General features: G+C 27.7%; 1 protein-coding gene across 1 annotated transcript; it reads right to left on the reverse strand.

Moving 5' to 3' along the window:
- Positions 1-288: 288 nt before the first annotated feature.
- On the reverse strand, positions 289-11,926 carry LOC132936048 (beta-galactoside alpha-2,6-sialyltransferase 2). Its single transcript, XM_061002713.1, has 6 exons — positions 11,710-11,926; positions 8,525-8,812; positions 6,083-6,408; positions 5,140-5,339; positions 4,878-5,052; positions 289-3,186 (listed from the first exon to the last, which is right to left on the reverse strand). The coding sequence occupies exons 2-6, from the start codon at positions 8,782-8,784 to the stop codon at positions 2,936-2,938; spliced, it is 1,212 nt and encodes a 403-aa protein (XP_060858696.1). The 5' UTR covers positions 8,785-8,812; positions 11,710-11,926; the 3' UTR covers positions 289-2,935.
- Between the last annotated feature and the right edge of the window lie 3,484 nt (positions 11,927-15,410).

Genomic DNA, 15,410 nt, shown 5'->3' on the forward strand with positions numbered 1-15,410 from the left:
ATTACACCCAAAATATTGAAAAGTATTCAACTGCTGTATGTTATCCAATTAAATGGTTTAATTAAACTGCAGTTTACTGAGCAGTAAGCACTGAATCGAACGAAGTAGGTATATCTATAGCCTATAACTACATAGGTACCTAGTAGTATAAATGCAGTACGCCAGTACCTACCAATACTATATTATATAGTATATAATATACCTAAATATTGTTGTAAATATATGAATCAAGTATACATTATAAAAGTTTGACTAAAACTATAATATAATCGTTAATAAATCAATGTATACATAATATATAAGTTTAATAAATTTTAAACCGCATACAAAAAAAAAATAAAAAAAATAGCTATTAAAACAACGATATTAAAAAATGTTCAACGTAAATAATGTAGAAAAACTAAACATATACCAAGTTTATAACTATAGTGTTGCTGTACGTGTTCGCATTCGCCTCTCCTATTCATTACAACGATACATTCATACGATGACATCAGCTCCTCTGGCAACATGCCACTTGTTATTTTTATTACTGTTAAACAACTATGAAGGAAGTGGTAGAAAGTATATAGTTTATAGATTTAAATGATTTAATATTATTTTGTTTTCGTTAAATTAAAACAATATTTACAATTTACCCAACCAGTGACCATGAATTAACGAACTAAAGTCTATATAGTATGTCCCTAAAGTCCCGTATCAACCTACAAGTATCTCCGTGGGACAACAATACAACAATATAGTTAAATGCGGATTTTCCACAGTAATCTATGAAAAAATTCCAACTTAATAGTATACATTCTTTTTGATACGGGATTTTTGGAATGTACCTACTACCTACCTCTTCTATTTACAATTTTAATACACACTTATTTCAAAAAAGTTTATTACATTTTTTAAATACACTACTGTAAAATGTTTTTTCAGTTAGAATATGAGTTGAAAAAAATTAACATTATAATATGACCTACATGAAAAGTTAAGTTACTCTGTTACTAGGTTATACTTTATATCTTTTGATTGAATTCCAAAAATTAAAACTTAAACATTGGTTTTTTGATGTAGTTTATACAGATTGTGCCTTGTAGTAAATATGAGGAGGTGTAAAAAAGTTCCCAAACATATTTAAACAAAATGTATTATTTTTTCTCGTGTCGATTCAAAAATACTGACAAGACATAAAACATAAATGGTATTTTAATAGATTTTTATACTAAACTCTAAGTAGGGGCTTATAGAAATTATCAATAGTTTTGAGAGAAATTGAAAATAATATATATACATTTAAAACAATAAAGTTTACTATCTACCTATCAAATCATTCTAAACAATATATTACCTACTATTATACAGTTATACTTATGAATTAAATGTTATTAACCTTTATAATATTCTGTATACTATATAGGTAGGAATATTAAGTTATAATAGGTACCTACTTAAAAGTTAAAATTTAAATAACGGAAAATTTGATAGTTAAATTTTATAAGTATCTGCTAAACGTTAGGTAGGTACATATTTTTAATTTGGATCGATACACTTTGTAATTTGATGTTTGTGTTTACAATTGACTTATAATGTTAATAGAAGCTGGTTTATTACTAAGTATAATTTAATTAGTCACGATTTTTTTTTAACTATCGTAAGTATTATATTATACATTTATACCTACTACAGAAACACTAAATAAAAAAGGGTCCGTTCAGAATCGATTTATAATATTATTTACCATCAATTAAACATAAAAATAATAAATGGATAGGTAATAAAAGTCTATTGAGTAGTTAGGTAAGTATTTTGCACCAAGAAAAGTAAAGGGATAATTAGTGACCCTTAAACTTTTACTTCAATATTTTAAATCATAATAATAATATTTATTCATAAAAAATATTAACTTAAATCAAAGTAGAATACCACCTTAAGAACAACCAAAAATTATGTTGTCTTGTTTGTGTTTTTTTCATAATATTTATAATTTAGGTACCACTACTATTATATATAGCCAATAGATTGTAAAGTGAATAATACGCGGTTCTTGGGTTGTACATTACTACCACAGGTCACGCGTACTTCGAATAATCTGTATGACCATCAAACACATTAAAGTGTAATTTTGAATAAAATATTACGAAATTATTATATATTTTACTATATTATTATGACCGTGCACGGTCGTATTATTGTCATTACTCATTAATCATTATGTGTAGAAGTTATTGTTTCACTCAAACATTGAGATCGGAATTCGGATGACTCTTGAAAACGACAACAACATAATAATATAATGTCGATGAAACAATAATATAAATATACAATATATAGCATACACCATTACTGCGGCATTATATAGTAAAGCCAACAACATAATATAATTATCACTAATTTATCAGTCGTATATTATATAATATTATATAAAATATTTTTTTAAAAAAAAACAAATTAGCCATAATCATTGTTATAATAGTATAAAATCCGAAGAAAATATAAAATAATGTTGTTGTCATTTTCACTATATAAGTGTATAATAATATTATGTATAAATCCTATAGTAATATTTTGTTTCTGTACAATAATAAAAAAAAAGTTACAACGTCAGACTTCGACACTTCGTGCTGTATTGTTTACCTAATCTACTAATAAATATTGTTCCGAGATAATAAGTTCGAAGTTGATCAGTTAATGATATTAAGTACTCGTTACGTCATAAATCATAATATACCTATCATATTAACAAATTATGATTGCGCTCTAATAATATAATAGGCACACTGCAGCTACACTAAATCAAGACAGTAGGTAGGTAGGTGCCTCGTGACCTCATACATAATAATTATTATTCGCGTTGTGGGCATTATAATACAAGACTCATTATGTATAAATATAAAAAAAAAATATGATCATAATAATAAGTCATATTTATCGCAGGTAGCAGTCACTATAACGAAGTACATATCGGAGACTTATAACCGGGGATTGAGAGGAACCCTGTGTGGAAAACTGTTTGATCGGGCATGGTGTTCGCCGTTAGCATCAGGAGTTTTTCCGCCGCCAGCGGATGCCAAATCCCAAATGTACACGTCACGTCGACTTTTTCGTGATAGTAATGACATCGGTGTGTCATTCTTTCAGACGGTATGAACTCGAACATGTTAACGACCGTGCATCGCGGCAACAGCATTGCTAATCCTATAATTAAAATCGAAAATAATATAGTACAGCTGGTATAATAATATTATATACATAATATATTTCATAGGTAAAGGTATGGTTAGCGCAGGTGAACAATACGCCACCGTGTACATGTCTGCCGCACTATAATACCTATCCTACCCGCTACCGGTAATTAGCGTGACGGTTCGCACGCGTTTATTACTATATTATATGTACATATGTATAAAATATAAATATCTATATTAAATATATATACATACAAGGTGTAACAAGAGTATTTACATTTTGATGATTTCGTTCTGAAATTACATTTAAGTGTACCTATCATATCTTCCAGATACACCTCTTATAAGTACAAACAATAGCGACTGTGTCAGGGTGTATGCCATAGTATTTAATTGACTATTGTCTTTTTATAATAAACATATTATTATTTTGTATGATATAGCTAAGTGAGCCATCAAAGATTTAAATATATATTTTTCGTACTGCACACGTTATATATTACTAATATTACCTAGACCATCCGTTCACACGGTATAGTGGTATACTGGTATGACCATTACTCATTAGTCATTACCCACACCGTGGTACAGGGAAGTTTTGCTCTCCCCCCCCCAGATTTGATAAAATTTTATTGTATACCTATGTATACAATATACCAAATTCCCAGACCAATTATCAAACTGAGTGTTAAGAATGAAAACAGGAGATTTAATTTGTTCATATTTAGGGTATAGGTACTAATAACAAAATTAACCATAATTGATTCTGTTTGAAATTCAACATTTATTTTTGTAAAAAAATAAAATAAGATTATTTAGATTATTTTAAATTGTTATTATTTTGTTAAACACAGATTACTGTTTTTTATGCGTAGGTGTTTGATAATATATTCTGAATACTTTTATCAAATACTTTTTTTAGAATTGGGACCGTTGAGTATTTTATAACTATTTATTGCTCCTCGTCAAACACTGTGACCAAAAAATAATAATATAGCTACATATTTTTATAGTGTTACCTATTATTATTTGGATGTGTTTTATGATTTGTTACAGATATTTGTATGCATTTAAATGAACCAGATAATTTTTATATTATATGTATTGTACGAATATTTGAAATACATACCTACTTTGGGAATATTCATATTAGAAAATGTATTATAGAACACATATTCTGAAAATTGTTTAAATTTTTTCAACCATTTGAATATTCATTCTAAATACTTTAAAAATTATCTTACCCGAATTCTAACCCGAGTATGCATATTTCATATGCAGTGTTTAACTATTATTTATTTAAAATATATATTATTTACTTGCCATATTTTGTTGGAATACACAGTTTAAACTTGGGTATGGGAACCAGGAGGGAAAGAGCGAATTATCTCAGAGAATGAATTATTAATTATAATATTATTTTTTATTATTTTTTTTTATTTCTTTATATATATATATATAAATACTTAGAGTATCTATTTCCTAACATTATTACATTAGCTACAGTTAAATATAAAACAAATTGAATAACTGTGGAGTGTAGATATGATACAAGTATTAGTTCTACAATATATTATATAGTTTACATACTTAAAATATGGTTTAACTATGTCATCTCCATACTACATGAGTGAATTTAACTATCTTTATAATGTATATGTATTGTGTAAAACATAAATGTATGAGTTTATAATATGTTACCTAAAAATCCTGAAGATGGAGGATTGCGTCTTATATGAGCTGTAGTATGATCTTGTATGTAATCCCATAGACGCCACAGATATTGTGGATGAACAATATGAAAGTTTGACCTAGGATTAGATTTTCTAAATGATATGTAGTTGTCAATAAAGTTATGTTCGGGGCTCGTAATCCACTAAAAGTAAGCAAACAAAAATTTTAATCAGAGGAGAAATCGATTGAGCCAACTAAATATAATATCACATAATTTGTGATTGATTACTTCGTTAATTGACGATGTGTAATTTGATGGATCCCACATCAAAAGTTTGAGCCGCTTGTATAATGGCGATGATACAAATTGGAATTGTGGTTTAGTGACAACTTGTGAGTTTAAAATACGTATTGTTGTCTTTGAGCCCACATCTTTTTCATATCCTTTTGTTGGAGCATTATTGAACCGTAACACCAAGTCATGTTGGTCTAAAACACGGAAATTGAACTTTTATATACTTTTTTCACGTTACATTATATTTTGCATATTATAATTATTATGATACTAATTATTGACTAAATTTTGTTTTGAAAGATAAAAAATGATAAGTTATATATTATTTTATTATTTCTTATAATCTGTCTATTCTGCAGTCTGTAAGTCATGGTAGGTACTTGAGTTAAATTTTAAAATATTTTTAATTAATCTCAATGATTGAGTTGAAACCTCGAATAAAAAATTATGTATCAATAAATAAAATGTAAAAAAAAATTATCGTATTATAAGTTATCTAACTATAATATTGTTCCTACCTATAGTTACATTTCGAATTTTTTTTTGAAATATGATTTAATTATTTTATAAGTTTATAATTGTCTCTCTATATAAATGCAAATTTAAAAGTATCTTTTCAAATAACATTTAATTAGCCTATAACTGTATTCTGGGATTGCTTCCACATAAATGTTTTCAATAATACGATAATATTAGATAGATATATATATATTATTATAGTAATATTGTTATCTATATTCAATATTGGTATTCATTACGTAATATATAAGTACTAGGCAGTTGTAAGCACACTCGATTGTTATTTATTATTCAATCACGCAGACGAGTGTGAATATAAATTAATAATTATTAATGACAAAACAAATTCGACAACCTAACTATTATTTGCAATATCCTTATATGTATGGCTCAATAAAAAATGTGTTGAATTTTTCACCTATGAAGTATCCGAGATTTGAATTGCGAAGAGTAGCCGCATTGGATATGATTGCACATGTGCCGAATACTTCATTATCGTCAAACAGTGGCACATCCGGAATATTTTTGGTCAACATATGATCAATGTCATTTTTTTCTAATGTTCTAAATTTCTCCACGCTGGAAGCCATATCACACGTCCAGTCGCTTTTCACGTTATTCGGTGCTTGCGGTCTATACGGAACATTGTAAGGGTTCTCGTTTTTAACGGACCCATAATTGCTACTCTCCTTCATTATTACCTGCCTTAGACGGGCAATGATTTTATTTTTGAAATTAAATAACCTGTAATAATATATTATACACATTAAGTCAGTAATTTATACGGATATAAATGCATGACATATATAAATGTATTATATTATATCATAGTACTTTTACAACAAACGTTTAATTACTTACACACGCGAGGTTTGAAAATATATTATAATTTTTTATATTTTCTAGACTCTTGAGTATATTATACATACCTACTTAATCTATATTATAGTTACCTATTGTTTGTAAGTAAGAGTTATTGTTAGACAAATGTAACGACGTATATAATATAATGGGCTTAGCGTTTATTACTTTAATGACCACTGTTTACATTAGATTACAGACAAAAGATAATTATCTAGTTAAAAAATACTCTTATAATATTATCTTATCCAGATAACTATATTGTTCCAGTTATCTAATGGTTATCTTACATATAAAATTGTCTTATCTAGATATATTTAATTTCAAACACCATCAGTAAAATATTAATTTTTCATGAACAATATTTTTTTTTCTAATTTGCTATCAGAAGTTAATCGTCATGTGCGTACATACCCATTTTATACTTGCAAATTTATTATAGACCTATAGTTCATATTTTTGAGACCTAATTTCACGACTTTTGGACTTTTTCGATATATATGTACGGACTGTACTACTAGGTATAAAACTAGGTGCCAAATAATTAGTTAAAAACGGTAAAATCACGATTTCGTCCAATTCGAGCTTTGTTATTTCATTGTAATTACAAAAATAATGATTCTTATAAGTATAGACATTTACTACAAATAGTACAAACACATGATTAATTATATTACATAATATATAATATTGATGGCGATAGATTTTTCAAATTATTTTGAAATGTTGGGCAATTTATTGACATTTTAGATTTCGATGTTCTCTTTCAAAAATACTTAGATGGCTAGATAATTGTCGGCTTTTATTATTTTAAGTCGTAATAATTTAATATTAGATTATAAGTATAGGTACGTCACTCTAACTATATTCAAATCCTGAAAAATGTGTATTGCAAAAGTACAATACCTACGTGGCTACGTCTTACTTATATTTTGTCTAGAATTACGAGTATTGATTATAATATAGACTTCCATTTGATATAAAACCAATCCAATATTGTTTAAAAAAAACTAATTTTAATTGTTTTCAATAATTATGAATGTTAATTTTTGTAGTTTATTGTAAAATCATGTTTGGCTCGTTGAATAGTTTATTCTATATAATAATCTGAAGTAACTATAGGTATCATAATATTCTTCTATATTTTTAACGGTATTAATAAATAATAACTACCTACTCTACTAGCTGTGTCACAGTTGAATGTTCACAACAAAAATTCTTCATACACTTCAAATGGGAATTTAAACTATTTAAAATAAAAGTCATTAAAAATTTAAAACAATCCTATTTGGTAAAAGTTTTCAAATTTATTTTTTGTAAAATTGCCTATTGCTCTTCCCATCTATTACCACGCATTCTGCAATATGTAAATACTGGAAGTTCGTGTGAATAGATGTATATAATTACGTTCGTTCAGAATAGTTAATTTTATTACGTTACTGCTGCGCCCTTTTAATTAAAAACTATAATTTAAATACAAACAGTTAAATGTATATTTAATTAAAAACGTGTTAACATTTATTACCATTTACCGCTTTCATAGTTCGTTTAATATATTTCGATTAAATATCAAATTATCGCCTACACGCGCAATTTCATTTTTTAGTAAAATTGATTTACATAAATAATAAATATAATATATTATGTACCTATAGGTACTTATAAAGCTTTTGCTTTATTGTTTTCTAGTTGGTACATGATAATCACCATATGTCTATATTTTATGTCATCCACGTGTATATAAAACATAAATACTACACTAACATATAATATATATATTATGTAGTATACATAGACCACTCAAACCGAGGCCAGGCCTGCAAATTTAAATTAACAGATGACTTTTTGATTTCTTTTTAAGTAGTGGGGAACTGATTTTATATCAGCACATTTCACAAACGAGTATTCTTTGACAGATCTGTGAAATACGAGTTCTAACTTCTAAATACACGTCTATGTATACTATAATAATATTCCATACAACATTTATGTTACCTGCCTGATTCTTTCTGACTTGTCTAGAAACGCTTCACTAATCCGCATTAATGGATTTCCGTTTTTCTGATGAGCAGTTGTGAAATCGCCTTCGTCATAATACTCGACGTAAGGCTGTTGTTGTGTATAAGTCAATTCTTGAGTTTGTTGGTTTTTGACGCTTATGTGACGCCAATATTGAAGCCAAAGTAGATAAATGTATCCGCACATGCCCAATAGTACGACGTTTAAAAAAAACCATACTGTCAGTGCAACCGAACGCATTTTTATCAAATATTAGTGGTGCGTTTTTCTGAAAATTTCATTGAAAAATATATTATTATAGACTGGTTAGTAGACAGGGATGGTTCCAGTGTGAAGATCTAGGGAGGTCTTTCATTAATTGAAATATACTCTTCACAAATATTTATATTGTACATTTTCTAATTTTATATAGTCCAGTCAAATCGAATCCATCACTTGCACCTATTATTGAATTATAATTTATGGATGATGCAATATAATAATTATATATGGATAAACAATAAACAAAAAAAAAAGGTTCGAGTGTAACTCGTCAATGAGTAGATCACTGTAATGATGTGTTAAATTTTAATTCAATGATAAATCATTTTATACGAAAAATGACTTTATATGAGCGGAGACGGTCTGTCAGCGGTTATCATATTATTATATATTGTTATTAATATTATTATTGTAATTTATTAGTAATACAGTATAAATAATAAATAGGGAATAGTATATACAATTAGTCTAAATGTATTGAAAATGTCATTGTGGATATAAAATATTATAATATACGTATAACTGTAAAAGTTTCAAATCCCCATGAACATTTTTTTAATTAGGTTCAACAGAATATCTAAAACCATTATTCCTTGTTTAAATATTAAATTTGAAAATTCGAACTATAAAATAAAATCAAGTTATTTATTTTTTTAGATTTTTTGGTTACAGTATTAAGGTTAACTCCTACTTATGAGGAACTTTGTATTACATTTTCAAGCCTTTGTTTCAAAAATTAAATGCTTTATACATTTTTAAATATAAAATAATTTTCAAATTTTGAACTTCAAATAACCTAACTAAAAAAATAATTTACTTAAAAAAAATAGCGCATACCTTTACATCTTTATATTCTCCCCAGTTATTTAAAAAAATCCTAAACATTTAAAAAGTACCCACTAGCTGCTAGATTTAATTTGGTATTAGAAACCACTCTCGGAGTAGAAGATTTAAGCATTATGTCTATTAAACAACGCATATATAAGCACAACAAAAATCAAAGATCATCGTAAAATATACCTATATATCCATCATTCCACTCTGAACCTAAAAATTAATAAATATAAGTTTATCGCCATCATTTTTAATTTGCATAATTTTTATATACCTACCTACCTATATAGATTATTGATTAAAAATGCCTTGGATTAAAGTACAATAAAATACAAATGCTTGAATATAGATTTTGTTATTTGTACATACATTTTAGATGTAAGCTGAGCAATGAATGTATTGGTTTAACAAATAATGTGTTTATTTTATTTATTTCTACTAAGAATAATAATACTTTTACCTTTCACTTTGAAGAAGGTTTCTGGTAGAAAATCAGATTAAGTCAAAAGTAGAAATTTCCCAGTACTTTTTAAAATAATTTGTGTGTGTGTGCCGTGGGGGAGAAATTACCAACATATTTTCAAAATGGTAATATTATTATTAAAATAACTATTTGGTACTCATAGTTATTGGTTACCAAAAAGTTATCTCAATTGTTTCCACACAGAATCGTTTTTCATCGTGTAAAATTAATATTAATCAATAATTTAAATTTAACACACCCATTGGCCATTGCAGTTACATACTCAATTATGAGGTACACTCAACACCTTATATAGCATAACAAATAACTACTTGCCCGCTTTAAAAAAAAAAAAAAATTGTATTCAATTAGTTATCGGTACCTACTACCTATAATTAAATTAGGTATAAGATTAAATATTTCTTAATAGTAATAGTATAATTAAAATAATTAAATATATAATGAAATATATATTATAATATATTATGTCATAATAGTAGGTACACTTGACACTTGTACCTATACTACAATTTATTTTCCTCAAATACTTATTTATAATAATAATATGTGAGTCATAAGTAATAATAATTTTTTTATAAAAGTGGTTTTTTTTTTAAAGAAAATATAGGTAAATTAAATATTCAAGTTGGTAAAATTAATACAAATATACAGTATATCCTTAGCTTTTATTTATGTTTCGAAAAAACGAACCTAACAAACTAAAAATTGATACAATTCGCGTTAAATAGATAATTTAATTCATATAATAGCTGTTCAGTGATCTTGTATACCGCGTATTATAGTTTGGGCGGTGTGTATAAAATACAAAAATGTTTATCACACAGGTAATAGGTATACCTATTAATTATTATGTTATAGGTACCTACAGTATAGGTATGTGTTGCCTTGGTACTCACTGCAATATCAATTAAATTCTCAATTGAACATATTTATGTAGAAATAGTTAAGGAACATTTGGTTAACTCATGATGAAAATAAAAAATGTACCTAATTAGAACAAATTTGAAACACATCAATACGCATGTAACAAAATATAAACGTATAGATTCTTCTACATAGACAAATTGTCTTTTTATCAAACGATGCCAATTATTTGACCGCAGTTAACTTACCATAAAAATCGTGGTTTTAGAGTAAGTAATATTAAATGGTATGTACCTACCTAGGCGCATGCCACCAGCTGACTACATATATTTAACTAATGATACAATACTAGAGTAGATTGTAAACTCAAGACCGGAAATGAATTATTTGAATTCCATAATTCGTTACCTGCTTATCAATTGATGGACATTTGAAATATAAGTTAATATAACAATATTTCTCAATGTATATATTATTATATAATATTTAGGTACGTGAAGCGATACATGTTTATTTAAACGTATTTTTATAGAGGGAACATTCAGTGTTTTGCGACAACGATTTAACAAGACATATAGGTAAAGCCACACAAAATCAACGTAGAATTGCAATTAATTTTTCTAATTACATTTATCACACAGCACCACGCGTGCGCATAATTGTATTATGGATATATTAATATTATCGGAAAAATATAGTGTTAATAGTGTAATTACACCTACCTGCTGTACCATCAATGTGCATATAAATCGCACGCGAATTAATTGGCAATTAATCGCTAATTATTATGATGACATACTAACATTTTGGAATTCACGCATTTTTGTTCGATGTTAAATAATAATAATAATAATAATAATAATAATTTCCCGTCGGTATAGTGTGCGATACCTAACCACTGCACTCGGATGCGGTAGTCGTGCGTATGATAAGGCGAAAAACACTTTCCACCGTGGTAAGGTTGCAGCATCATCGCATAGTGTACGCAGGATCAATAAACCGAACTTGCGCCATCCGAAACGCGCATCTGACATTACATGCAAGCGACCCTGCAAGCACACACGCCGCGTGCTACATTACAAGGGGGCGAAGAAATAATAAATGAATTTATTAGTTATTCATGTCACATAGTGACGACGGCGCCATTATTAACAATATGCGTATACCTATAATGACACTACACCACCGGTATGATAATAATAATAATATACTGCCACCACGGTTTTAATACTTAAGTATAATAATATCCTCTGCACTACAAAAATATGCAGCACGTACACTGCAGCAATAATAGGTATACCGCGGTATACCTATAATCACGCCAAAATCGTTTAAAAACTGACTAATGTCGAACAACAATAATCACAACTGCCTTTTCAATCAAAATTGTTGTATCTTTTAATATTATATTTTTAGGCGTGTTTAAAATATTGTTTTCTATCAAAATAAATCGTTTTGAAAATAATTATAATGATATCATCCCGTTTATCATTTTTCCTATAATCATAACAATATTTTTACTTTAAAATTATAATCATGATACTCTGACCAGTGACCACACTAAATTTTTATGATCAAAATATTTTACTAGATAGTATTTTACATAATATTTTTTGTTTAGGAAAAGTCAGTGAGATAAACTGGGATTAGGTACATAGGAACTTTTAAAAGTTGTTATTATTTAAACTAAGCTCTGTAAAGATTTTACATCGATGTTGCTAGAAAATATAAAATTACTTTATTTATATGCACACTATAGTAAAAATGTACGTTTTTGATTTTTCTAAAATAATAAATATATATATTTTTTAGGTATATTTGTAAAAATACTATGTTCAATTTTGACAACTATAGTTAATAATAATTTATATTTGCTAAATTTATTTGCAAATCAATCCACATTTCCTACGTGGAAATTAAGTCGATCTGTCATAATTAGGGATATGGGTTTACTTACGAAGTTAAAGGGCTTGGTGCCAGTTTTTCAAAGTTTCCGCAATTCTATAAAATTTGAAAATTAAATTTTATATTTTAGTTGCCACATTGATTATAATACTTTTTCCTTAATCTATAACATGACACTTAATTAGGGGGGAGGAGGGGTTGATAGGGTGTATTATATCGAAACAAATTACTTCACGGGAATAACTCTCAGACCTTGTAGAATTTTCGGATTTCGAAAACTATTTTTTATCTGAAAGAAGAAGACTTCCTACAGGCCGCATCAAACTCTGATTTTTATTTTATTTAAAATAATGGTATAATATAATTTATAAAAAATTCTTAAAATTGTATTGTTTTTGAAAACATATTATAAAGTCTGAGATAAAAAATATTGAAAAACAGAGTTCGATGTGGCCTGTAGAATGCTACCCTTTATTAGTTAACAACAAAATTATCAAATTTGGTTGATTTTACATCACAGGATCATTATTCTCGTAGAGCGTATTTTTGTGTACAAACCTACATATTGGCATCAGGCCAAAATCATACATGTTTATACATATTTTAAGCAATTGTATAATTTCTTTGTTTAGATAGTGATAATATCTCTGTCTATAGAATGTAACATTATATCTGTTATATGTACCTACCCATTTATATTTTAAGCAACATATTGGAACAAGAAAAGTTACATTCAAATGTATATTTACATAGTATATGGTTAAATTACAGTTTACACTTTACATGAATATATATATTATATTTGTCTAAGATAGTTTGTTGGTAAACTGAAAGTAATGATGCTGCACATACATTGAAACATGAAATCAAAGTGAATTCATTTAAAACGCAAATAATAAGTAAATCTGTATTAATGGTTCAAATATTGTATATATTAATAACTACATATATTTTGTTTTACAAACCATTGACATTGTACAATGTACATGTTGGAAACTGATGCGAAATTCATATATAAGTGGGGTTGAAGTAGATATCGAGTTAAACAAATCGATTGGAGCAAACACAGATGTTGCTCGAGAACAAAATACTGAGAATTATCTGGAGCCCATTATGTGACAATAAACTGGGATGCTGTTGTAAATTGTGATGGTACCAAAGATAACTAATTTTATGAAAGCACAGATAGTCTATATATTTATTTATTTATTATACAAAAAGTTCATTGAAAATAAGTATATGCAACAAAAAATACACAAAACACTATTGAAAAATTTAAATATACATGTATAGTTTGGACTTGTGACGAGGATACTAGACTCGGCGAACGTAAAAGCGGCAACCGAGTGGACACCAACTAAGACGAGATAATATAGACGTCTAGTGGCATGTATTAAAAATAAAATTGATGTTGCTCAAATAATTTTAGGTGACCTACTCATGGGTGTATTCACGGGGTGATATGGGGGATGGATCACCATATATGGGTACCACCCTGCGATTTATCTTAGAAATAATGAATATATAGACCCCCCCCCCCCCCCAATAAAAATTCCTGCCTACGCCACTGAACCTAATGATATTGTTATATACTTATATCTACCGATAATTTCTTTCTATCAATATAGCCACCCACCCACCAATATTATTTTAAGGTGAATATTACATAGAATAAAAGAGAACCGGAAATTCGGATATAATTCGGAAATAGAGAGTGCACTATAGAGAGTAGTGATATACTATGGTTAAGTGATACATTTCGATATGTAAGATTTAGTAGGCCACTATTATGTAACTGTTTGAACCTGACCACTGACAGCATTTGTTAGACATAAGTACAACCAAGTTAATATAAAAAAAAGTATAAGATGGTCTGGTGCTCGGAGTACACGACGCTCCATCACCTCTATCGAAATTATATTTTTAATGACAAATCAAGGTTAGGTTTTCACGTTAGTACATTCACCTAATATCTGTAATATTATAATATATAAGTTTATGTGTTATAATTCTTCACAACATTTTTTGCATGTTTTTTAATCCTATGTAAAAATAATTTTATACTTAAAATGTACATATTTTACTATTACTTATGGGGTAAATAATATTATATGAATGAATAATGTATTTCATACATCCGACTACTGTTATAAAAAGTGCGACTCGCAACTGAATTAGTTTCAATCCCTCCCTTAATTTGTTGAGTGAAAAACGAAAGTTGGATGGGGCACTCGGACAGGTGGAACAGGTGTCTTAAAATTAGAATTAAGTCTCTGACTGAATTTGTTTACCAAAAAATCATTAGGTATATTATATTGAAATAATGAAATACCTAAGTAATAATCAATCTGGTTCACGCAATTATATTCCTGCCATATAGTTATTGTCAAACTATTTAATGCATCGTAAATACCATCTGCACCATATTAACTGTGTACCTATTATACTATTATAGGTTACTACAGGTAATAGGTACTTTATTCTTTTTTCAATTGTATTGCACTGAAACCAATATTTA

Source organism: Metopolophium dirhodum, chromosome 1, assembly GCF_019925205.1.
Source record: "Metopolophium dirhodum isolate CAU chromosome 1, ASM1992520v1, whole genome shotgun sequence".
In the NCBI taxonomy this organism is placed as follows: Eukaryota; Metazoa; Arthropoda; class Insecta; order Hemiptera; family Aphididae; genus Metopolophium; species Metopolophium dirhodum.